At 34.2% G+C, this 26,594-nt stretch overlaps 1 protein-coding gene across 7 annotated transcripts in view; it reads left to right on the plus strand.

The window, feature by feature from the left end:
* The window catches only part of NBEAL1 (neurobeachin like 1), a 155,806-nt gene that overhangs the window by 117,962 nt on the left and 11,250 nt on the right, over nucleotides 1–26,594 (plus strand). For all 7 annotated transcript variants that reach the window (XM_027564848.1, XM_027564855.1, XM_027564874.1 and 4 more), the window contains 12 exons: nucleotides 667–762; nucleotides 1,159–1,283; nucleotides 3,717–3,857; nucleotides 6,824–6,954; nucleotides 9,797–9,906; nucleotides 14,398–14,515; nucleotides 17,267–17,364; nucleotides 19,877–19,993; nucleotides 22,682–22,771; nucleotides 24,093–24,202; nucleotides 24,647–24,819; nucleotides 25,829–25,923. In XM_027564848.1, the coding sequence (XP_027420649.1) occupies nucleotides 667–762; nucleotides 1,159–1,283; nucleotides 3,717–3,857; nucleotides 6,824–6,954; nucleotides 9,797–9,906; nucleotides 14,398–14,515; nucleotides 17,267–17,364; nucleotides 19,877–19,993; nucleotides 22,682–22,771; nucleotides 24,093–24,202; nucleotides 24,647–24,819; nucleotides 25,829–25,923 (1,404 nt within the window). The remainder of the gene's footprint in view (nucleotides 1–666; nucleotides 763–1,158; nucleotides 1,284–3,716; nucleotides 3,858–6,823; nucleotides 6,955–9,796; nucleotides 9,907–14,397; nucleotides 14,516–17,266; nucleotides 17,365–19,876; nucleotides 19,994–22,681; nucleotides 22,772–24,092; nucleotides 24,203–24,646; nucleotides 24,820–25,828; nucleotides 25,924–26,594) is intronic.

Below are 26,594 nucleotides of genomic sequence, written 5' to 3' on the forward strand. Positions count from 1 at the left end.
TTGCAAAGAGTCAGACACGACTAAGCGACTGAACTGAACTGAACTGAACTGAACTGAAAGGTGTATGTTAATCTGTCTTCAAAAAAAAATGCTTGAGCATATTCACACTGTGTAGAGTAGGCTAGATGTAACAAGGTGATTAAAAAAATAATGATTATGTCTTTCTTTAGAAAGTTTTATCTGTTATAGCAAAATCCCACCTACCTTTTCTGTATAAAGGAATTTTTCTGAGCAGAGATATAATAATATAATGTTATTTAAAATTTGTAGATCTGTTAAGTACATTGAGATACTGGTATTTTAATATATATACTTAGGAAGATTTCAGTTAATGACAAAAATTTAAAATTTGGGCACTCCTAGAATTAAAGATTTTTATATTCAAATAATATATTTTTTAACTAAAGAAAAGACTTAATTATTATAGGAGATCTTTTAGACTGCAGTGTGAGAACTTTCTTTTCTAAAGACCAGTTTTTAAAAGGAAGTGAACTTAGGAGAAGTATTTTGACTTTTCTCTCTGTTTAATCTTTTTTCAAAAACTTAACTTCTTTTACCAGAAAGATGATAGAGATAGTGGATGCAAGATTATTTTAGTACTGTCAGTAATAGTCATTGATTTCTAAGAGATGTAAACTAATTCTGATTTTTTTCTATGCTATCTAGAAATGGGTAAACAGAGAGATATCAAATTTTGACTACCTCATTCAGTTAAATACAATGGCAGGACGAACCTATAATGACCTTGCACAGTATCCTGTGGTGAGTTTTATAAAAATCCTGTAAATATACACTTGCCTTTCAATTTTATTATATACAAAAATATAAGTGGCTTATATCTAGTTTTTATTTTAAAAAAGATGTAAAAACTATTTTTCCTTTCTATTTATTTCTTACCCTGCTATTTTTAAGATGTATATAAATATTAAGGGCATTTTAAAAATGAAAGCCTTTTTTCTTTCCCTTCATTGAGAATATTTCAATGGGATTATAGGAGTTAATGCTTCTGGTTATTGAGCTAAAGATGAATAAACATTTGCAACAGGGAAAAAGTAAAGACTGTCCCTTTTTGTCTTTAGAAAAGTGTTTGATATTAGTTATCAAACTGGTAGCTTCCCTTGGAAAGAATGTCTAAATTGTAAATTGTGGCTCTTTTAGTTCCCCTGGATTTTACAAGATTATACTTCAGAAGAGTTGGATCTTAATAACCCATCTGTATTTCGAGATCTATCCAAACCAATTGGGGTAGTTAATGATAAGAATGCCAAAGCCACGAGAGAAAAGTAAGTGCCTTTCATCTGCTTTGATAGATATACCCATAGCAGTTTGAATTTGTATTGATTTCTCCTATGGCTAACCAAGTGTTACTTTTACTAATTAGAGTCTGATAATTCCATCATTAAGTTTTCTTGATAATGTTATCAGTTGTCTTTCCAATATCTTGACTGTAGTCTGTGTCCCTTCATTACCAAATTTAAATTAATGTTGTTTAGAATTTCTTTTCTCCTTGTAATAAGAGAGTGAAGTCATAAAAAGAAAAACAAATATCATATATTAATACATATGTATGAAATCTAGAAAGGTGGTACAGATGAGCCTGTTCGCAGGGCAGGAATAGAGATGCAGACATAGAGAACTGACATGTGGACACCAGCAGCAGGGGGTTGGGGTGGCAAAGTGTGGGATTAGTTGAGAGCGTAGCACTGACATGTAAACAGAACCTTGTGTAGCATAGACAGCTAGTGGGAAGCTGCTCGATAGCACAGGGACCTTAGCTCTGTGCTCTGTGATGACCTAGAGTGGTGGGATGGAGGGTTGGGGGGAAGGGAGGCTCAGCAGAGAGGGGATGTGTATATGTATAGCTGATTCACTTTGTTGTACAGCAGAAACTAAAACAACATTGCAAAACAATTATCTATCCAATTAAAAGACAAAAAGTATGTGTGCAAGGGTGGAGTTCTTTATCCCTAAGTATTTTAGACTTAATAACCTACTAATCTAGCATTTACATCTGATGTACTATTTTGGTAGATACCAAATTAATAATACTAATCTTTTCAGTAATAATGTGAATAAAAAACAGTGAAATGTAAGAAAATTTAGAAAGTAACATTTGAAAGGAAAGAAAATATTTATAGTTATATATATTGATGATCATCCATCCTGTAAATGTCTCATTTTTTTTTTATTCAAAGCAAGTGGCTGACAAGTAAAAGAATAATTTTAATTTTCCTTTTTCTCCATGTGAACTTATGGAAAACTTCCAGTAATAAAGACAAAGTGTTTGCAAACAAAAACTTAGTTGTAGATTTTTTTGAGAGTTGATAGTACATTATTTTTTTCCTTTTTATTTGCAAATCTTCCATAAGACCTTTTTGCAGTGTTTAATATTTGATTTACTAATGGAATTTTGCTGTATGTATATTACCTCACTGCTGTTAGTCAAACTACTAACACTGTTCCATAGGAAGTACATTTCATATAGGTTAACTTATTTTGTAGATAATGGAAGATACAATTTAATTTATGTTTCAATAATATATTTTTCTTTATAGGTACAAATGACTTTGGCCTAAAAACTCTCTTTATTCTCCTGAATATTAATGATTTCTATGTAAAAAGGAAATTGACCTTAGCTTGACAAATTGATTAGTATTTTGGTTTAAAATTTTAATGTGTATTGCTTCCAAAAAACTGTTCGTTCTTATTTAGATTTTATACCCACTAACTCAGATGTCACCGTTCAGAACAATTACAACATTAGTGATAGTGCTTGAAGAGTTATTATATATATGCCCTTTGCTAGTAATCTGACTTAAGCCTTCTTTCTATTTCACTGTCTACTTTTTTTATTTAATTTTATTGGAGTAGAGTTGATTTACAGTGTTAGTTTCAGCTGTACAACAACATGATTCAGTAATACACACATATATTCATTCTTATTCAGATTTTTTCTCATATAGTTTATCACAGAATATTGAGTAGAGTTCCTTGTGCTATACACATCTATTTCCTTCTACCTTTGAATTATTAGACATTCATTTTCACAATTCTTGACTGACCCTCTATATTTTTTTCTATTACCTTGGCCGTACTATGATGTCTAATTATCACATTCTTAAAACAGCAAAAAAATAGAAACAACCTAACTATCTATAAATAAATAGTTAAATCGTTATATATTCTAAGATTTTGTAAAAAATTTTTATTGATATGTAGTTGATTTACGATGTGTTAGTTTCTGCTGTGCAGCAAAGTGAGTCACTTATATATTTTGTAAGATGTTAATAAAAAATTGTTAGATGAAAAAATAAGTTGTGAACAATATACTAGGTGTAACAGTTTTATATTAAAATGTATTTTATATTAAAATATATATTAATGCATAATTGACAAATGTTTGCCAGAATGTTATTATTTATTATCTCTGGGAAGTACAATTTTAATTGATTTTAAATTTCTTTATTTTTGGTTTTCTGTGATTTCTAATCTATCTGTAGTGAAAATAATTATTGCATAATACAAAAGTATTCCAAACTCCACTATTAGTACTACTGTATTGTTCAGAAAGTATTAGTAATTTTTTTCATTTATTATGTGTTGTGATGATATGAGTACATAGCCTCTTAATAAACTGTTTTCAGCAATACAATACAAGCATCTATCCTAAATTAATTTTGTTATTGTGATTATAAAACTTTAGTTTCTATTTTTAGATATGAAAATTTTGAGGATCCTATGGGAACTATTGACAAATTTCATTATGGTACTCACTATTCAAATTCTGCTGGAGTTATGCACTATCTTATTCGTACAGAACCATTCACCACCCTCCACATCCAGCTTCAGAGTGGAAGGTATGTTTCGGGTAAATAAACTGTTTTCTTAAGACTATATGATAGTGTTGAAAACTCTTTGCTTTCATGTCATGTACTGTTATAGGGTTCCCTGGTGGCTCAGATGGTAAAGAATCTGTCTACAATGCAGGAGATCTAGATTTGATCCCTGGGCCAGGAAGATCCCCTGGAGAAGAGAATGGCTACCCACTTCAGTGTTCTTGCCTGGAGAATTCCAGGGACAGAGGAGCCTGGTGGGCTACAGTTCATGGGATCACAGAAAGTCAAGCACAATTAAGCAACTAACACTTTCACTTTCATATACTATTATAACAGGACCTTACCTTTTTTATTCTCCTCTTTTTAGGTTTTGATTCATATAATAGCCCCTAGATAAAAGTAACCAAACTAGTTTGGTAACAGGGCACTCAAACTGACTTACACAAATGACTTTTAAGGCGAATTCCTCTTTACTGTTTACATCCAGTGTACTTTTGTTATTTTCAGCTGGGTTTAGGAATCTACCAGAGATTCAGACTTAGAACTGATTTAGACCTTAATCCAAAACATCTACCAGAAATGTCTAACCAGTGCCTCTGTAGTCCTCCTGAAAATATTGATCAATAGGAATAAAAATAGAGAGGAATGAGAGCCCTTAGATTATTAATAGCAGCTCAAACAGGTCTGTGATGCCACCGTATTATTGTTATCACCTGTCTATATTATACCTTACCTAAGTTTCACATTTTCTTATTTATCCTAAAGAAAGAAACTTCTTCAAGAATGCCCCATTCCCCAGCGTATCCTCCAAGTGCCTCTCTACTTACTCTCATTTTGTCTCCCTGTTGCCTTATTCTTTAACATTATCCTCTTGCCTTTTCGGACCAATCAGAAACTATGTAAACATTGCCTGTTCTGCTCTCTTTCCATGTAATGTTTATCTCTCAAAATTAGCCTGGGTTCCTTATTCCTGTCTTTAGTTCACTGAGCCTTGTCTTTCAAGGAGAGGCTTAGATCACTACATATCTCCAAATGTTATGTTTGCCATGAAGTCAGGTAATTTTCCTTCCGGGAAAGCAAACCTGGGTCTCTTCAGCTTTTAGTGATTTTACAGCTTTTAAATGATTTTTTTAATAAGGCCTCAAAAATAGATTCTGTTTGTGCTTCAGAGGACCTCATCAAGAGAGTAAAAAGACAGCCAGTTCAGTTGGAGAAAACATTTGCAAATTATAGATCTGGTAAAGGACTTGTATCTAGAATATATAAAAAAAATCCTTGCAATGCAACAGTAAAAAGACAAATGACTCAATTAAAAACTGAACAAAAGATCTAAATGGACATTTCTCCAAAGAAGATTACAGATGTCTGATAAACATGTGAAAAGTTGATCAACATCATTGGTTATCAGGGAAATTCAAATCAAAACCAAACTGAGATACCTCTTTACACTCATGAAGATAGCTGTAATAAAAAGATAGATAATACCTACCGTTGATGAGATGTTGAGAAATTGGAACAATTATGTACTGCCAGTGGAAATTTAAGATGATGCAGCCTCTGTGGAAAACAGTCTGGCAGTTCTTCAAAACATTAAACATAGTATTACCCATGACCCAGCAATTCCAGTCCTAGGTATAGACCCAAGATTATTGAACATGTATGTTTATGCAAACACTTGCACACAAATGGCCTTAACAGCTTTATTTGTAATAGTCCAAATATTTAAATAACCCAAATGCCCATAAACTGGTAAAGGAGTAAATGAAACGTGGTATACCCATGGTGTGGAATATTATTTAGCTATGAGTTAAGAGAAGGAGTGAAAGATTGATATATGCTACAACATGGATGAAACAGTAGTATGTTGAATGACATAAGCCAGGCACAAGATACCATATGTTATATATGATTTACATAAGGCGGCTAAAAAAAACAAATCCATGGAGACAGAAAGTAGATCAGTAATTGCCTAGGGCTAGAGGGAGGGTGAATGGAGAGTGACTGCTATTAGATACAGGATTTCTTTTTGGAGTGATGAAATGTTCTAAAATTGTTTATTGTGATGGCTGCACAGTTCTGAATATACTGAAAGCTATTGAATTGTTCGCTTAGAGTGAATTACATATATGTTAATTATATATCAGTTAAGCTGTTCTCCCTCCACCCAAACAAAAAGATTCTGCCCTTAAAGCTGTACCTTTCACTGAATTTGAATATATCATTCTTAGACTTTATTGATGACCCAGTCATTGACTATAGTTAAATTTAGAGTTCTGCTAAGTTCAGTTGTGCTTCAAAACAAGATTGCTAGGCACAAGAAGAGTCATATTAGTCATCAGTTGTCACTTAGAAGACATCATTTATGGGATAAAACTGGGAAAACAGTGTCAAAGGAGATGAAACAGAAGGGGTTTATGCTGTTTGTGATTAGCTAAAACATAATAAAAATTGCAGCATGACCACGTCTTTCAATTACTGTAGGCAAATGATGGAACTTGAAAATAAAGTTAAAATAAGGTAATAGTATATGGGAGTAAAGTATAAAAGCTTTAGCTACAGAATTATTTCCCTAACTCACTATCTACTTTTTAGCCAAAGTTTGTAAAGATATTTTGTATCATAAATTAATCAGCAGCATTCCTATAGATCTGTTAACTATATCATAAATACTATAATACTTAGTGATATTTAAACTCTGTAATTTTAAAATATCCAAATAATATTTATTTACACTCTGTAATAAATTTTACTCAGCAGAATTATGCCATTTTCATCTAAGATGATACTAGTGATTAAAATTATAGTATTTACTTCCTGACAACAAAATAAAGATTCTCATAAGGAGAGCATATTTTGTTTTTAGATGTTAAAGAGAAAGGGTAAATAAAGAGAAACTAAACATGAGGCACCCTGAAGAAAGTGTAATTTGTTTTAGCCTGTTGTTGCTCAGTCAGGACTCACTGCTCCCTTCCCATTTCCACATGTAGGTTCGACTGTGCTGATCGACAGTTCCATTCCATCCCTGCTACCTGGCAGGCTCTCATGGACAATCCATATGATGTGAAGGAACTTATTCCTGAATTCTTCTATTTCCCAGAGTTTTTGGAAAATCAAAATCGTAAGAAATAGTTTAAAAACTGGATTGACTAGGTCCCAATGGAAGATCTTGAAAAATATCTTTTAGGACATTTTTTGTGATGACCTATAGATTATTTATTCTGTGTTTTTATTACTCAGTGACATGGCTTAACTTAATGTCCAGGTACTAGTCTTACCTTCTACAGAAATGCTACAGTGAATAAGATAAATGAGTGAAATATGAATTAGTAAGGGAATTTATCCGAGTACAATGTTTACTAGTGAAGCAAAAAGTGGCTGCTGTATTTCAGCCGTACAGCTACATGAGTTAAAGTGTTTGAGTTAGATAAGATGAAGGTTTATATCAGGGGTCAGCAAACTATAGATTCATGGGCCAAATCTGAGCAAACTAGTATTTATCAATAAGGTTTTTTGGAATACAACTGGCCAATACATTTACATAAGCTGTGGCTGCTTTCACAGTGTAGTAGCAGATTTGACTAGTTGCAGCAGAGACCATAGGTTCACAAAGCCCCAAATACTTATTCTTTGTCTCTTTGTAGAAGTTTGCTGACTTCTTTTAGAGTAGAAAACAGGAGGCAATTTGAAAATAATGACTGAGTTTAAGTTACCACAATATTTGAAAAACCATATTATTATTATGTTATTATTTTAAATTAATTTTTATTGGAGTATAGTTGCTTTATAATGTTGTGGTTGTTTCTACTATACAGCAAAGTGAATCAGCTATACATATCATGTTATATTTTTGAAGAATCATAGAAGGAAATATGGTCTTTTAAGAATATCCAAATACATTTTCGATGACTTGGTTTTAGATTTAAGTACAAATAAGAAAATGGCAAGATTGTTCCAATTTGTGTTCTTCAGGGAAATTCCAGAGTCAAGGGCTGTTAACTTCCTTTTCCTCCCCTAGCATGAAATGTTAATGTTTGACCCATTGCTTGCTCAGTAGAATTATTTGCCATGCTGGTGAGAGCATATCCAGGGTCTCATGACCTTGGATTGTGCGCTCTAGGACCGGTTGTTGGATCCAAGGCATCTGATTCTCAGAGAAAGGCAGTTCTAATTGGTCACCTTCAGAAAACTGAGTGAAACTGTTGACAAATCTGACCCTAGTCAACCAGAGGACTGGATCTTCTAGGGCAAGGTATCCAGGATAGAAGGGATGAGCAGATTAAATTTGGACCCAGAATTCAAGGTCTGCTTAGCAGCTTGACAATTTCTGACATTCACCAGAGCCAGAGCTAGTTGCTCTCTATTACTACTGTCCTGGTGGCCTCCATTTCTAATTATCCATTGCCAATTTATTCAAAATGAGCTGGGTGGGAGAAAACAAAGTATATTCATTAGAATGACAACAAATATTAATAAAAGCCACTCAAAATTGTATGAGGAAGAAAATGTTAGTATTTATTTTCCATAATAAAAATCCTGAGATATGGTAACTTAACAGCATCCTCAGAGTCAAGTTCCTTCTGTATCTTTTTACACTGCTGTTCTGAGTGTTTTAGATTTGTTCTTGGCCATTACTATCATGACTAAAAAATTCTAGACATCATAGGCAGATGCAACATTGTCTTTGAAACAATTGAAACTTTTAATTCTTTGTGTTGTTTCTTAAGAATGAAAAACCCTTTCTCATGATCTCCCTTCACTGTCCAGAGCTGGGTCATGTACCAATGCCTATGCCAGTCACCTGCAACAAGCATGAAATATAGGGCAGGATGCACACTTGAATAAACTAAAGTTTCTGCTATTAGATAAGGAAGGATGCTTGTCAGGTGGCCACCAGTATCTGCCATATAGTAGTTGAGTTAAGGCCACAGACCCTGCATTGTGATATTTTATGACCTTTAAACGTCTCTGCAGCTTTAAGGAACACTGATATTTTTAGATAACTTCTTTAATGAAGGACTTCTGTGTTAACACTTTTCCTTTTCCATATGTATGAACAAGAAAATCTTATCTTTGGGACAGTTTTGTCAAAATACTGTCTTCTATCATAACTAGTATGAGCAAATATTTATTATGTCAATATCTATTTAAAATAGTGTTGTAGGAATATGTTGTCCTTCCATAAGGTAAACTTGAGTAAGTTTAAGGTGTAAGTTACACCCAAAAACTTTAAGTCACTGGGTTTTGTAAGTTAACCATTAGAGGAACTGTGTTAATTCTTTTTAATGTATGAAGAATGCTTACTGTTGCATTTTTGTTCAGGTTAAGATTTTGGTCATAATTATAATTTTTCTCAGCAAAAAATAAACTATTAATTTGATTTATCTTCTAATAACTAATTGTAGTTTATTTTTTTCTAATAATTCATTTTAAATTATCTTATTTTCATTTTCTTTTTTGATCAAATGTTAAAGAAAATACATTCTAATAGATGAGTTATTTTTACCTGTTCAATAAATTTACTCAAGAAGGGAACTTAATAAGTGGGATTGACTGTGAGTTTGAAATTGATGTGCATTCTGCTATATTTAAAATAGATAAGGACCTGCTGTGTAGCACAGAGAAGTGTGTACTCAATGCTCTGTAATAACCTAAATCAGGAAAGAATTTGAGAAAGAATAGATACACATCTATGCATGGCTGAGTCACTTTGCTCTGTACCTGAAGCTGACACGCCACTGTTGATCAACTGTACCCCAATATAAAATAAAAAATTTTTAATTGATTTTTTTAAGTCAAATTTTATAAAAACTTGATTCTCATCTTTTACTTTTAAAAAACAAAACAAAAAAAAATAAAAAACAGAAAAAACTTAGTTTTGCTAAGGAATATACCCTTTTATTTGTTTTACTTGATTTATTTAAATCTAAAATGATATGATACATTTATTTTTTACATCTTAGAATTTAACTTGGGTCGTCTACAAGTTTCCAAAGAACTAGTAAATGATGTCGTTCTCCCCAAATGGGCTAAGTCTGCTGAAGATTTCATCTGTAAACATAGGAAAGCTCTGGTAAGATTTTTATGTTTAGTTATTAAGCAGATTAATAAGATAAAGATATATGTGTTTTCCAGAGAATGATAGAATAAAGTATAGCTAATATTTTTCTTCATTAATTTGTAATCTGTATTATATGCTATTTTAGAAAGTATAATATGGTAATTTATTTTGAAGTTATGAATCTTCTGATATAGTGAGACTATAGTAGTACTGTCCCTCAGATATATAGCAAAAAAAAAAATTCACTTCTGTAAGGCATCTGCCTGTTGTATGTATGTTTCAGTCACCAAGCTGGTGTAGTTTGATATATCATAGTTCCCTTATTTGTTTCAAATCTATCAAGGATAAGAACATTGTTTTTTCCTCTGAAGGAATTCAGTAAGTTTTTAATAAGATAGCTAAATGAATACTAAATACTACGTAAATGTTTTGCTAGTTTTAGCAAAATTTCCATTTTGGAGTTGAAGGACTAGTAAGATTTCATTTAATATCGCTGTTACGTTATTATCTTGAAGACACTGTTTCCGCCTCCGCACCCACAGAGCCCACCTAGCTTTCTATCTAAACTGACATGTTTCAGATTCTAGAACTAAATGGCCAGTACCTGGGAACGCTCCTTATTGTTAGTAGGTAGTTTGTCAAACTTCAAAATTCTGGATTAGTTTATAATTTGTTGTTGTTGGTGTTCAGTCACTAAGTAAAGTCCGACTCTTTGTGACCCCATGGACTGCAGCATGCCAGCCTTCCCTGGTCTTCACTGTCTCCTGGAGTTTGCTCAGATTCATGTCCATTGAGTGGGTCTGTCTCATCCTCTGTCACCATCTTATTTTGTCTTCAACCTTTCTCAGTATCAGGGTCTTTTCCAATGAGTCAGCTGTTTTCTTCTAGATTTATACTGGTAAACAATAACCCCATGCATGAATAGAGAATTGGGGGAAAAAGTAACACAACTCTGAAAGATAATCTATAACTTTTTAAGTAGGCAGAAACTTTTCAGAAGCTTCCTGTGAACTATCTGGTTTAAGCTGTGAACTGTCGCTGTACCACATATGCCTTCCTCTCTAATGGTTAAATAGTACAGGATCAGTGCAGATTCCACAGGAAAGAAAGTAAACCCCATCTCTTAATGGTGGGAGTGAGAAAGAATTGCAACTATCTTTAATCCACCACACAGAGGCTGCCCTTTGGCCTCGAAGTGTTTACATTCCTTCCGCATGCAAAATGAGCATACTTCCTCTTAAGAGCTTCCCACAGTCCCACCTCATTAAGGCAGGGTTCTGCAGACCTTTTTTAAAGGACCAGGTAGTAAATATTTTTGTTAGCTCTAAATTTAGTGTGTGTTGAAATTCTGCCATTCTAGTGCAAAAGAAAATGAGATATGGCTGTCTTCTACTAATCTACAAATCTGAATGCCAGTAAGGTTTGGCCCACAAGCAGTAGTTTTGCTGACCCCCGCAGAAAGCCATGAGGCCTGAAGTCCAGAATCTTATTAGTCATCTACATCAAATCCATGTGTGGATGAAACTACTCCAGTGCATCTCCTCTTGGATCTGAAGACTGTGAAGTAGATACAAGTTAATCCCCCACGCAACAACAGTAGTGTAATAAGGACAGGAGAACTATAATAGACACTAACATTCGAAAGGGAGAGGGAAACCAGAGGCACCTAACTTCTTACTTTTTACTGTGAACTTCTGACTGTTTACAGCAGTTCAGAATTCTAGCCTGGACATGCTCTCAGTTCCTTTATCAGTTCAGTCACTCAGTCATGTCCGACTCTTTGCGACCCCATGAATTGCAGCACACCAGGCCTCCCTGTCCATCACTAACTCCCGGAGTTCACTCAGATTCATGTCCATCGAGTCAGTGATGCCTTCCAGCCCTCTCATCCTCCGTCGTCCCCTTCTCCTCCTGCCCCCAATCCCTCCCAGCATCAGAGTTTTTTCCAATGAGTCAACTCTTCGTATGACGTGGCCAAAGTACTGGAGTTTCAGCTTTAGCATCATTCCTTCCAAAGAAATCCCAGGGCTGAACTCCTTCAGAATGGACTGGTTGGATCTCCTTGCAGTCCAAGGAACACTCAGGAGTCTTCTCCAACACCACAGTTCAAAAGCATCAATTCTTCGGCACTCAGCTTTCTTCAGTCCAACTCTCACATCCATACATGACCACAGGAAAAACCATACCCTTGACTAGATGGACCTTTGTTGGCAAAGTAATGTCTCTGCTTTTCAATATGCTATCTAGGTTGGTCATAACTTTCCTTCCAAGGAGTAAGCGTCTTTTAATTTCATGGCTGCAGTCACCATCTGCAGTGATTTTGGAGCCCAGAAAAATAAAGTCTGACCCTGTTTCCACTGTTGCCCCATCTATTTCCCATGAAGTGATGGGACCTGATGCCATGATGTTAGTTTTCTGAATGTTGAGCTTTAAGCCAACTTTTTCACTCTCCACTTTTACTTTCATCAAGAGGCTTTTGAGTTCCTCTTCACTTTCTGCCATAAAGGTGGTGTCATCTGCATATCTGAGGTTATTGATATTTCTCCCAGCAATCTTGATTCCAGTTTGTGCTTCTTCCAGCCCAGCGTTTCTCATGATATACTCTGCATATAAGTTAAATAAGCAGGGTGACAACATACAGCCTTGACGTACTCCTTTTCCTATTTGGAACCAGTCTTTTGTTCATGTCCAGTTCTAACTGTTGCTTCCTGACCTGTATACAGATTTCTCAAGAGGCAGGTCAGGTGGTCTGGTATTCCCATCTCTTTCAGAATTTTCCACAGTTTATTGTGATCCACATAGTCAAAGGCTTTGGCATAGTCAATAAAGCAGAAATAGATGTTTTTCTGGAACTCTCTTGCTTTTTCCATGATCCATTGGATGTTGGCAATTTGATCTCTGGTTCTTCTGCCTTTTCTAAAACCAGCTTGAACATCTGGAAGTTCACGGTTCACGTACTGCTGAAGCCTGGCTTGGAGAATTTTGAGCATTACCTTACTAGCGTGTGAGATGAGTGCAATTGTGCTGTAGTTTGAGCATTATCTGGCATTGCCTTTCTTTGGGATTGGAATGAAAACTGACCTTTTCCAGTCCTGTGGCCACTGCTGAGTTTTCCAAATGTGCTGGCATATTGAGTGCAGCACTTTCACAGCATCATCTTTCAGGATTTGAAATAGCTCAACTGGAATTCCATCACCTCCACTAGCTTTGTTCATAGTGATGCTTTCTAAGGCCCACTTGACTTCACGTTCCAGGATGTCTGGCTCTAGGTGAGTGATCACACCATCATGATTATCTTGGTCGTGAAGACCAGTTCCTTTATAGCCCACTGCTATTCCATGATAACTGGTTTTCCATGGATCATTTTGTTCTACCCTCAGGCATTTGGGCTTTTGCTCTGAGTTATTCTTTTCCATAAAAACTAAAACAAAAAATATTTTTACAAGAGTATCTTTGCCAGCCTCTTTTCCTAATCGTAGTTAAGTTGGAAGCCAGTGGTAAAGAACCCATCTGCCAATGCAGGAGACTCAAGAAACGTGGGTTTGGTCCCGGGGTTGGGAAAATCCCCTGGAGAAGGGTATGGCAACCCACTATAGTATTCTTGCCTGGAGACTCTCATGGATAGAGGAGCCTGGTGGGCTATGGTTCATAGGGTCACAAAGAGTCAGACACGATTGAGCAACTTAACATGCCTCATAGTAAGTTGGAAGCCAAAAATCTTATTTTTTGAACAGTTTTTATCTTTCTCATGTTGAACTAATGCGATTTCTTTTAAAATGTTGTGGGTTTCTTATAAATCAACTCTATTGGGTAAAAAATAGTCCACAAACAAGATTGTCCATTATCTCCTTTGAGCTCAGGGGGAGGCTACAACAGGAAAATGTTCTTAACAATCTTAAGAGGCTCTATTTTCTAGTTAAATGGGTCTGTCACACACAACCTCAGATTTTTGACATCTCAGTAGATTGTCTTGTAGCCACGCTTTTGATCTCAATGGCTCGGTGGTAAGGAATCTGCCAGCAACGCAGGAAACACAGGAGACTCGGGGGTTGATTCCTGGGTCTGGAAGATCCCCTGAAGGAGGAAATGGCAACGCACTTCAGTATTCTTGCTTGGGAAATCCCATGGACAGAGGGAATTGAATTTCTAGACAAATATTTCAGTAGAAGTTTCACAAGAAAAATGTATTCTACAGCTATCATTAATTTTTTTGTTGTTCATATTTGGGCTATTAGAATATATGTTATTTTTCCACCCAATAGTTAGGAGATATTTATGTAATAAATATTAGTAAATATGATATCTACATTTTCCTAGATAGAATATAGTCAATATTTGTAATAGATGTTAGATACGTACTTAGTGTCATTTTGAGATAATTTTATTATAGCATTAATATTTGTATGTGGAAATATTTCAAATGCTCTTACTTTTTCAAAGGACCTATGTTTACAGTGTAGTCAAAGGTAACTATATTAATGATTAAATTTGTTCTCTTTCTAGGAGTCCGAATATGTTTCTGCTCATCTTCATGAATGGATAGATCTGATTTTTGGCTATAAACAGAGGGGGCCGGCTGCAGTGGAGGCACTCAATGTTTTCTATTACTGTAGTTACGAAGGTATAAGCCTATATACTTTTTTCTTATATTATGTTGATAGAAAATATTATTAGAAATTCCCTGACTGTCCAGTGGTTAGAAATCTGTTCTTCCACTACAAGGGGCATGAATTTGATCCCTGGTAGGGAAATAAGATCCTGCATGCCACAGGAGTCCATCAAAAAAAGGGAAAATATTATTTAATATGTATTTATAAATGGTATTTTAGACATAACTATTTAACATGAGAAAGACTACATTTTAAAAATAGTTTGAGAGACTTCCCTGGTGGCCCAGTGGTTGAGAATCCATCTTACAATGCAGGGGACGTGGATTCCATCCCTCCTTGGGGAACTAGGATCCTACATGCTGTGGAACAACTGAACCTGTGTGCGGCAACTAGAGAAAGCCCATGCACTGCAATGAAGACCCTGCACAGCCAAAAGATTAAAAATAAATAATTAATTAAAAGAAAACCAACCAACTACTTGTGGGGGGTTATCCAGATGGTGGAGTAGTAGGATGTGAAGCTCACTTCCTCCCACAAAAAAATCCACAAAATTTTTAAAAAATAGCTTTAGTGGCCTTTTGTATTTGAAAGAGTGCTTTTTTAAAACAATAGTTTCATTTATCCCATCTCTAAATTTAAACATCCATTTGATCACGATTTGACTCAAAATATGGAGAATGAAATCTACTTGGCCTCAGTGGAAAAAAAATATAATGAGTTGTCAGCACCAAATCTACTGTATATTATCTCTTACCATAGATTCATAGTAAACTTCATCTTAGTTTTAACATAGAAGATTGAACTTTTCTTTAAACTTGAGTGGAAAATATCTCCATAAAATATTTTAATGAAATAAATTCTGTCTTACATAAGGAGTTTGAGATGCTTTAAAGCTAGGAAGAGATGACAAAAATAACTACAATATTTTTCTTGAAGGGACACGTAGAATTTATGAACTATCATGGAATTATTATGTACCAAATGAGTACTAGAACTTCTGAACACGTTTTCTTTAGGATGAATGAAAATGAATGTAAAGGTTGAGATAATAGGGCCTCATATGTCTTTTAAGTGTGAGCAACCCCAACCCTTTTGGATAGTAACATCCTTGAGAAGCCTTGGTGAATCTGCTTCATCTTGATGCTATAAATAGTTGGGTTGAGTACTGATGGAAATAAGAGGTAAATGTTTACCATTGTTGCTGTGTTCATTGCTTAGTTGCTAAGTTGTGTCTGACTCTTGCTACCCCATGGATTGTAGCCTGCCAGGCTCCTCTGTCCATGGAATTTTCCAGGCAAGAATACTGGAGTGGGTTGCCATTTCCTTCTCCAGAGTGCTGCTTAAAAAAAAAAAAAAAGGTACATATATGCAAATCAAATTATAAGGATCAAATATTGGTGGCATTAAATATTTTGATCTCTGGCCATATGTGTCCTGTTCAGGAAAGTCTGAATATACAGTTTTAAATTGTTAACACACTTTATAGAAGACTTTTTAGAATTATGAATGAAATATTTTCCAGTGATAGTACGATGACATTATTTGAGCAAACTTTGGAGACAGTGAAGAATAGAAGAGCCTAGTGTGCTACAGTCCATGGGGTTGCAAAATCAGAGGTGACTTAGTGACTAAACAACATTCTGATGTCTAGCTCAGGATCACATGCATTTTCTGAAGGCTTTGAAAGGCTTAAGAAGAATTTCTGCTGTATAATATTTTTGTTTATTTTATTTTTGATTGTTCTGGGTCTTTGTTGCTTCACATAGTCTTTTTTAGTTGTTATGAGAGAGGTTACTCCTCGTTGTGGTGCATGGGCTTCTCAGCGCAGTGGCTTCTCTTGCGGAGCACACAGGCTCTGGGCGTATGGGCTTCAGTCTTGTGGCACACAGGCTTAGTTGCTCCGCTTCATGTGGAATCTTCACAGATCAGGAATAGAACTCATGTCACCTGCAGTGGCCGGCGGATTCTTATCCATTGTACTACCAGGGAAGTCCAGGAGTTCTTTTCTAATCCTTCCATAGAGCTAATACTTCTAAAGATCATGAATAGTATGAAGTTTTGTGAATTGAACAGAACCCACTTGACTTTTGGTAAATAGACAAGCTTGCTCTATCTTACCTTACTTGGTTCATTTGGTAACAGTTTTGTAGAGAGGTAGCATAACATGGTGGTTAGGAGCATAGATTTTGAAATCAGACTACCTACTTTGGTCAAATACTAGCCATGTAACAATCCATATTAAGTATGACTTGGTATAATCAGTTTGCCATGGTGGTTAGGAGCATAGATTTTGAAATCAGATTTTACCTACTTTGGTCAAATACTAGCCATGTAACAATCCCTATTAAGTATGACTTGGTATAATCAGTTTGCCAGAACATCACTTTTTCCAACTTTTATTAGATAGACAGTATAGCAGCGTTTTTGTGTGGTTTTTACACTTGTTTCAGCTTAACTATCATAAAGAAAGCAATCAGGTGTACAATGAGTGTAGTCTATATTTTTCCAAGAGAAACTTTTATAGACTTTTATAGAAACTTTTATAGTTAACTTTTGGTTAAAGCCTTTTTAGTTGTAAATAGTGGGTGGAATTTATTTTTATGCATATTTAATATCTGAAGTGTTACTGATTTTTAAAAAATTTACTTATTTCCATTCAGAATATTTTGTTGAAAATATACTAATCAGTCTCTGGTATTTTAAACAGTTGCGTGGCTTACTGATTTGTTTTCACTGTTTCGGCTTATTTTTCTTGGTTTTAGGAGCTGTGGATCTGGATGCCTTAACAGATGAGAAGGAAAGAAAAGCCTTAGAAGGGATGATTAACAATTTTGGGCAAACACCTTGTCAACTGTTAAAGGTAAAGCGTAAAAGTTACTAATTACATAAGTCTAGAAGTTAATTGCTAAGGAATAGTACTACCATTATTTTCAATAATTTTAATGATTTAAAACTTTATTTCAGAATTATCTAGAATTTGGAAAAAAATTATACTGTGACTAAAAAAAAGTAAATTTAAATGATTCTTCCTATTTTGAATAACAAAATATTACAGTCGAAATTCACATATTCAGTCAATTTCTCTTGAGTCACAGAGGATTTATATTTACTCAAAAAGCCGATCATCTTTATTTAGTTATCTCCTGAGAGGAAAAGGTGAGGTTGAAGGTCCCTGTCAGGTGAGCTAGTATTCCCTCCTTTGTTTAAATGGAGAAAGAGAACTTCCCTGGTGATCCAGTGGTTAAGAATCTACACTGCCAGGACAGGGGCCACCGGTTCAATCCCTGTTTGTCCACACAGGGTAAAAAGGAGAGAGAGAGAAGGAAAAAAAAATTATCATAGAGGTTAGTCTAATATTAGTTTGCAAAGACATTTTTATCTTTGTTAGTGTGAATTTAGAAATGAAGAATACATAATAGCATTTATTAAGTTGATACTGTCCTATGCTAGCACTGTGCTAAGTGATTTACCTAACCCTCACAGTAAATATTCAAAAATTAGCCTTATTTTTTTAGATGATAAAGCTCTATTTCATAGAAATTAATACCTAGCCTTAGAAAAGTCAAGTACTTTTTCCACCTTTACACAGCTAGAATGTGACTGGGGCAGAATTTGGATGCCTGATCATTTAACTCTGAAGCCTTTCTGCCATCCCGTGTTTCCTCTGAATTAATAGCTGTAAGCCCCCTTGTTGAACTTGTAGATCATTTTTCCAGTTCTTGTAGGTTGTTTACATCCTAATTATGACATTTTCTGACTTAGTTGTTTATTTATCCATCTGCATCACTATATTATAGCTATGTTAAAGTCAATAACCTTCTTTTAATCATTTTTGTATCTTTCTTGCATATAATTTGTGTGCAGTAAATATTTGTTGAATTGATATCTCCATAGCTATAATCACAAAGGTATATCTAAATTCTGACTTATAGATGTTCTTCATTAATTCATTGATCAGACTGAGCTTTATAATTGTTACTGTTTATTAGCAACGATTTATTTGAAGTCTCCAATATTGATCTTTACAGAATATCCATATTTGAAATCAGTGCTTGCTGACAGTCAGAGGTAAAAGTAACAGAATAACAGAACACTTCATTGAACTTTAAAATAGATTCTATAGTAATTTTTCAGCAGCTTAACTTTTTTTTTTTTAACAAGGGTAGTGTGAATTAGTTTTTATAATAAAAAAAGTCATTAAAAATAAGCTTTTGATTTCAAATAAAGTGAATACTCTCATGGTTAATTGAGAGCTAAATATTGAATTAGAGCTGCCAAGTCTCTTTCCCATGATTTAATATTTTAGAGAACACTCTTGAGAGTCCCCTGGATTGCAAAGAGATCAGACCAGTCAGTCCTATAGGATATCAGCCCTGACTTTTCAGGAAGGACTCATGATGAAGCTGAAGCTCCAGTATTTAGGTCACCTGATGCAAAGAATTGACTAATTGGAAAAGACCCTGATGTTGGGAAAGATTGAAGACAAAAGGAGACGGAAATGGCAGAGGATGATATGGTTAGATAGTATCACTGACTCAATGGACATGAATTTGAGCATACTCCAGGAAAAAGTGCTGCAGTCCATGGGGTTGCATAGAGGCAGACACAACTTAGTGACTGAACTACAACAGCAATATTTTACAATAGAGACAGAAGAATCCTCTTTAGATAGAGTTCTATTCTACATTTTAACTGTGGCATTGGAATAATAATTTGACTTGTAATTCTCTTATTTAAAAAGGTGATACTGTCTTTTTTCTGTGACATAAAATCTAAGAAATAATAATAATTTATTTGAAAAGCAATGCAGCAGTATCTATAATTCAATTCCAGTAATATGGACATTCAGATCTTATTTCAGGAATTATAAAGATTCACCCATTTTATAAACTTTGATTTTTGAATAATCCATTTAAGTTTACCAGTATATATACATCAGTGTGTACCATATTTATGATACTCTTCTACATGGTTAAAATCCAAAACTGAATAAGATTTACTTTCTTACTTTAAGATATCTGTTGTCTAGTTGGAAAAGACCATAACCAACTATATATAAACCAACATAAAAAGAAATAAGTACTGAATAAAATGCTAAATAATGTAATGTGCAGAGGAAAATAATGAAAGAGAGTAATTAATTACTTCTGACTTAGAATTTCAAGGGAGATATCAATAAGAAAGACTGTAGAAGTAGGGTTTCTCTAGGAATGAAGAGAGCCAAACTCTGCTGAGGGAATTGTCTGAGCAGTTCAAGTTGTCAATAGTGCATAGAATGTAATCCATTGAATCTAGAGTCCAGTATGTATGAGGGAATATAGTGAGAGGTATTTTAATGTAATTATGAATTATTTTTCCTTAATTTTTTTAAGGAACCACACCCTTCTAGATTATCAGCAGAGGAAGCAGTGCAGAAGCAAGCCAAAACAGACACTTCAACCTTTAACCTATTTCAACACCTCCCTGAACTCAAGTCATTTTTTATAGAGGTAATCTCCAACTTGATAATATCAATGGATTTTCTCTATAAATTCTATTCACTTCCACATTCCTTTTATACCTTAATGGAGAGTATAGGTGTTAATCCAAAATAGTAAATAATTCTTCACTTTTATGTTCTTAGAATTTTTAAAACAACCTTGTTGAACGGTTTTGTTTGCTGCTGAACTTTTTCTCCTGGCTTTCTCTCTTCTAATTTCATGTTTTCCTGAAGGAAACATAAGAAGGAAGGATAATTTGATTTAAATGGCTTCTTGTGTCAGTTGAGATGATACATAGAGGAAATCTAAAATAACTTGTAGTTGTAGTGTCTATTCATGTATAAAACATGGCCCATGAGTCAACTTGTTAACTGCTAATATCAGAAGGAATAGTCAGTGAAGCAAGGTAAGTAATTAATGCAGTTCTTGAAAGAGTATGTTCAAATTCAAATGTTTAAATATACATATTGAGTTACAGTTGATCCTTGAACAACACATGGTTGAACAGTGTGGGTATACTTATACATGGGTTTTTTTTCAATAGTAAATACTAGAGGTACTACATAATCTCTGGTTGGTTGAATTTGTGGGGCCGAACTGCAGATAAGGAGGAACTGCAGGTACAGAGGGCTGACTACAAATTATATAATGCATGGAGAGTTGGCATCCCTAACCCTTGAGTTGCTGAAAGGTCAGCTGTTCTTTGAATAATTCAGAATGTGAATGTGAAATGCGTTCATACCTATAAATGTGTTTAGAACAGATAATATTAACTCTTTTGAAAGAAGAAAAATGATAAAAAGGTATCAAGAATAGATTGAACATGTACATAGAACGTGTAGTAACTCTTATGCAACATAACAGAGGTTGGTAAATGTTTTCTTAAAGGGCCAGATAGTAAATATTTTGGGTTTTGTACCTACATATAATTTGAAGGTGCTTAATTTCTTCCGGTAGTGAAATGGGACATGTTTTTGTGTCCCAGGGAAGCTCATTAGCGACTCAGTACCCAACATATTTATCGGGGGCTGGTCACTGAAGTACCCTCTGCCTAACACATTCCAAATTCTAGACTCTGCAAAGAAAAGCAGGTGTTTAGACGATTGTCTGCACAAACAGTCTAGACATAGTGAGCCATGTGCATCATTGAAGACAAGTTTTACATCTGTGTAAGGAAGTCTTTGCCTGCCAAGTTCCTTGATGCCAGCCAATGGCCAACCTTGCAAACAGCCTTCCTAAGGAGAGCAGTCTCAATTCTGCTATGTTATCTTTTTACTATACAGAGTAACCCATAAATTCCTGTTTGACCCCTAAGTTGATGGACATGTAAGACTATATTTATTATGTAATTCTGATAAGTATTTTAACTGCATCTAATCTGGGAGGGATTGGGGGCAGGAGGAGAAGGGAATGACAGAGGATGAGATGGCTGGATGGCATCACTGACTCGATGGACGTGAGTCTGAGTGAACTCCGGGAGTTGGTGATGGACAGGGAGGCCTGGCGTGCTGCAATTCATGGGGTCGCAAAGAGTTGGACACGACTGAGCGACTGGTCTGATCTGATCTGAATCACTTATGGCATTTTCTGGATTCTATCTGCAATGCAGTGACATTTGCCCCTCTCTGCACCCAAGTTACATGGTAGCTTTCCTAGGGCCAGTATCTGGATTAGGATAAAGAATGCAATTGATATCCTTGGGTACCAGTAATTGTTAATCCCTTTTCATCATCATAAAAGAAGGTGTTTCCCACTCACTCATATGAAAAGAGAAGGCCTCTGTTAGGTCTCGTCATAGATAATAAAATGGTGAAAAAAATTGATGTAGCAGTGAAAGCAAGAGCTTATTAAATAGATTCCTTCAGATATCATTTCCATTTATGCTTGTGTAAATGTCAGTTGTCTTCTCTTGATTAATTCACAGTATGAAGAGAAAAGATATATTCTAACTTCATATGGTTATAATTAATTATTTAGTTCATATAAAACTCTTAGAAAATCACCTGGCATGTAGTTTGTACCTAGTAATATTAGGTTATAGTTTACCTCATAAATGTTAACTGTAATTTATGAACTATTGTCACATCAAGAGGCTTACTTCAAATCCTTGTTCTCTTTAACATTGTAATAAAATAATGGTAATATAATAATGGTAATAATGTAATAAAATAATAAAATTATGTTTTCCAAGGAGTGTCTTTATTTTCTGGTTCTTTTGTTGTGGCTTTCAGGAAGGGCCTCAGGTAATGGAACAGATCTATTTTTTGAAAGTTAAACCCAAAAGGAAAAGTCTGTAATATATAACTAGTTTTTCCATTTCACTTATTTGAGTAATGTTTCCTTATAAAGTCTATATTTTCTACTTTATATTCATGTCTGTATGCATGGGAAAAATAAATATTTTAAATCATTGGCTATTTTAGATGGTTGACACTCCTTGAAATCTACATCCTTGTTTAATGGCAGGATAGTGGAATATAAGAAAGTGATGGGTTTCAGAACTTTCAAGTATGCCATTCAAACACAATATAAAATTCCTTTCTTGTATTTTAAATTAACTGGTAATATGTTTTAGATAGAGTAAAATGCTATATTACAGGGTTTATCTTTATTTAAAGAAATAGAAGTTTTCAATAATTTGTATCTAATAAAGATAAGAGGAACCAGCCACTAAAACCTCTGTCCTTTATTTTATAGGGAATTAGTGACGGTATTCCGTTAGTAAAGGCAATTGTTCCCAAAAATCAGTCTCGTTCTTTTATGTCACAAGGAAGTCCTGAGTTACTGGTAAGTTGGTTTATACCTTTTTCACACTGCCATGTCTATATCCATTACAACTTACTGAAAAAATTGAGAAAATAAATTTTTTTAAGTCTTTTAAAAAATTAATAGATAAGGGAATTCCCTAGCCATCCAGTGGTTAGTGCTTTATGCTTCCACTGCATGGGGGATGGGTTCCATCCCTGGTTGCCTGGTTGGAGAACCAAGATCCCACATGCCACTGAACATGACCAAAAAAAGAAAAAAAGATAAAATTTTTATAGAATTAATTTGACCAAGTATAAAAATGTATCTTTTATTTATATAGCTTTTAAGTAGTTCTGTAATTCTAAAGTTTGTTTGGAATAATAAATATGTGAAAAATACCAGGAAATTTTATATAAGAAAAGTATGCTATGGCATCTTATTAGATATTAAAATTTATCATAAAGCAGTGAAAATGAGATATAATACAGGATTGATAAAGGTCCGACCACCTGCAGGACATATTAGGAAGTATGTGAATTTTGTCATTTACTCCTCCTAACAATCCTATGAGACAGGCACGATTATTATTATTTCCCTTTTACAGATAAGGATTAAACCTCAGAAGTCACTTGCTCAGAGTCACAAAGCTAGCAAGTAAGGGATCTGGGACCCTAGCAAGTTGACCAAACATAGGTCTGTCTTATTTTATCACTGAGAGATGATAAGAATTTGAGCATAGCACAGTGAACAGTAGAGATTTCAGAGTTAGACCTATGTTTCTAATTATGCATATTGTGTGTTTGCTTAGATAAAACGTCTTCAAAGATTAACAAAAATAATAAGTACTTTTTTTTAAAGTGGCAGAATTCTTAAGTTATCTGAATTTTTTTTTGGAAGTCTGTCACTTTCATCAAGGGGGAGTAAAACTTTCCATTTTTTAATGTAAATATTTACTATTACTGTCCCTCCTAAAAAGAGACCTCTTTAACAGTTCTTCATAAATTCTACTTATGATTTATGTTCTAAATGATAAGTATCTTATTTTTGTGGTTAAGACTTGATCCTTAATTTCTTCTGACTGCCAACTAATAGATGCTAGTATTTGAGAAATTTTGAGGAAAATAATCTTACTAAAGGAGGATACATTGGGACAACTTTTTTTGTAGTATGATAACCATGAGCTTTTTAACCATTTGAATTATTTTAAGACTTTTTAATGAGTCTCATGTTTTAAGTACATAATCCTGCATTATTCCCTAAGTGACAAAAGCTAATAACATTATGTGGGCATTTGGTTGTTTTTGAGTTGCTTTCTTTAATCTTTTCATTGAAGGTTTGTCCGCATGTGTTTCTTTTCCAGATAACATTAAGCATGAATCATATTATTGGAACCCATGGGTGGCTGCCTTACGACAGAAACATTTCTAATTACTTTACATTCATCAGGGATCAAACTGTGACAAATCCTAAGTAAGTCAATGGACATTTAAAACAAAACAGGTACCTTTACTATCTTATTGCCAAGAAAAGCAAATAGATTAAAATTTCCAACTCCCAAGTTTCCTGTTCCTGACATCCCTTTATCTTGTCTTTATCCTTTGAGGCTATTTACAGAATTGACAGTCTTACTAAATTGGTTGTGAAAGTCAAGATTTAAATCTTTTTCACACCTTCACCAATCTCACTTTCTTTACACTCAATCCTCGAGACTATATTGTTATATATATTTTTGTTTAATTAATAATATTAATAAGGTTAATGTATTTTCTGAATGTATCATTTATTAATAGATATTTCAAATTGAACATTTGAACAGACTTGTTTTTTATTTCTTTTGGAAGAGATTAAAAAAATCATTGCTATCAGTCTAAATGATCTTTTACAGAAGAGTCTAATATTTAATTGTGTTTACAGAACTCAGCGTAGTATGAATGGCCCTTTTGCTCCAGGGCTGGAGATCACTTCTAAGCTATTTATAGTATCACATGATGCGAAGTTGCTTTTTAGTGCTGGACACTGGGATAATAGCATTCAAGTGATGTCACTTACAAAAGGCAAACTTATTTCACACAATATCAGACATATGGGTAAGCATTAACTCCCCCCACCCAAATTTTTGTTTTTAATTTCTAACCATGATAGTAGTACATGCCTCTTATATTATAAAAGGCATGAATTTTACCTTTGAAATTGAGTGAACTTTTTGATAGAGTGTTATGAATATTCTTTCTTTAAGAGTGTCTAATATATTTTGGGTATACTAAGCATCATATAAATTAAATACAGCTTCACAGTATTAGAAAGATGCTAAGGTAAGTCTTTGGAAAAATCGGTTGATAGAATCAGAATTTTATGACAAAATGGTAAAAAAAAAAAATCTCTCATAGAAGTCTCATAAGTCTCATAGATGACTTCTCATAAGAAGTCACCTGTTCTATTACTTTGTTAGTGGTAAAGCATGAAAGAGGTAAAATTGTTGAATATAGTTTAATCTGGTGCTTCCTAATATCTCAATCTTTTCAATGTAAGGATAAATCATTGAGTAGATTTTTTTTCCCCAATAAAGCTGTTAAGAAAGGGAAATAGAGTCTGCTACTAATTTTGCACCAGTGACTGTCGCTTAGCTCAGGTTTTTTCAGTTTAGGAAAAATATATTTTATATTGTGAACTTATGGTGTAATATGTACTGTTTTGGTTAGGGACACATATTCAGTAGGATTGTAGTTCCAGTAGTAGTGGAAGGTAATAGGAGATGAGAGAGTGAGGGACAGAGAAGAGTATCGAAATAAGTGGGGATTTCTTTAAAGCTACTTAAACTCATGCCAAGATTCTGACAGGCATATCTTGCCCTATGTCTAGTCATCACCCTTGAAGAAGGGTGGGCTCAAAGAAGGCTCTCCTAACATGATTTGAGTGACATCCTTTCCTGTGTCACTCTTTCCCAGTGCTTTTCCAGTGGCATTCCTACATTTCTCCCTGCTAGAACGACTGAGTTAGTGATAGTTTGAACATAACCTAAAATTGCCCCTGTATTTCTGTTTCAGTCAAACTATGCCATTTCATTTTTTTTTTTTTTTACATTCTTTTTTCTTACAGATATTGTGACTTGTTTAGCTACAGATTACTGTGGAATACATTTGATTTCTGGTTCCAGAGATACTACATGTATGATATGGCAGATTACCCAACAGGTAGTCACACATTTAAATACGCTGGGTTTAGATCAGAAATTCTCCCTGGGGATACTACTGAGATGTCTTAATAGACAGTGAATTTTTCTCTGACGTTGAATGGTTATTTGAGCTCCTTTGCCATCTTTTACCCCTCATTCTGCTCTGTGTTAATCAGCACTTTTTTCCTAGGTTTATTGTCCTGATTCATGACCTTATCTTGTATTAATTTCCAAAGATAGCTCCTTGTTAACTTATTCTAGAAAAATGGTTATTTTTCTTGTCTTTGTTTACATAACATTCCTATTTTCAAGTGCAAAAACTAGAAATTATAAATTAGAATTTTCATCAACCTTGTTGTGTACTCTCACGATGGTGCAAGGAAGTGTCTTTCTCTTTATGGCTTTTGGATTTTCTACCTTGCTTAGAAAAATAAACAGGCTTTCTCTCACTCCAAATTTATGAAAATATCTAAAATATTTCTTGTAATACTTTTCTTATTTTTTTTATATTTCAATCTTTAATCCATTTTTAAATTTTATAATATAGAATATTTAATATTAGATGTATTAGTTATATAGATACATTATATATATTATATAACCATATAGCATATAAAAATACATGCTTTTATTTATTTGTGAGTAGAAAGTCATTTATGCCAACACAATTGATTACCCACTGAATTGGAT

The sequence above is a fragment of the Bos indicus x Bos taurus genome, chromosome 2 (genome assembly GCF_003369695.1).
Source record: "Bos indicus x Bos taurus breed Angus x Brahman F1 hybrid chromosome 2, Bos_hybrid_MaternalHap_v2.0, whole genome shotgun sequence".
NCBI classification, from domain to species: Eukaryota; Metazoa; Chordata; class Mammalia; order Artiodactyla; family Bovidae; genus Bos; species Bos indicus x Bos taurus.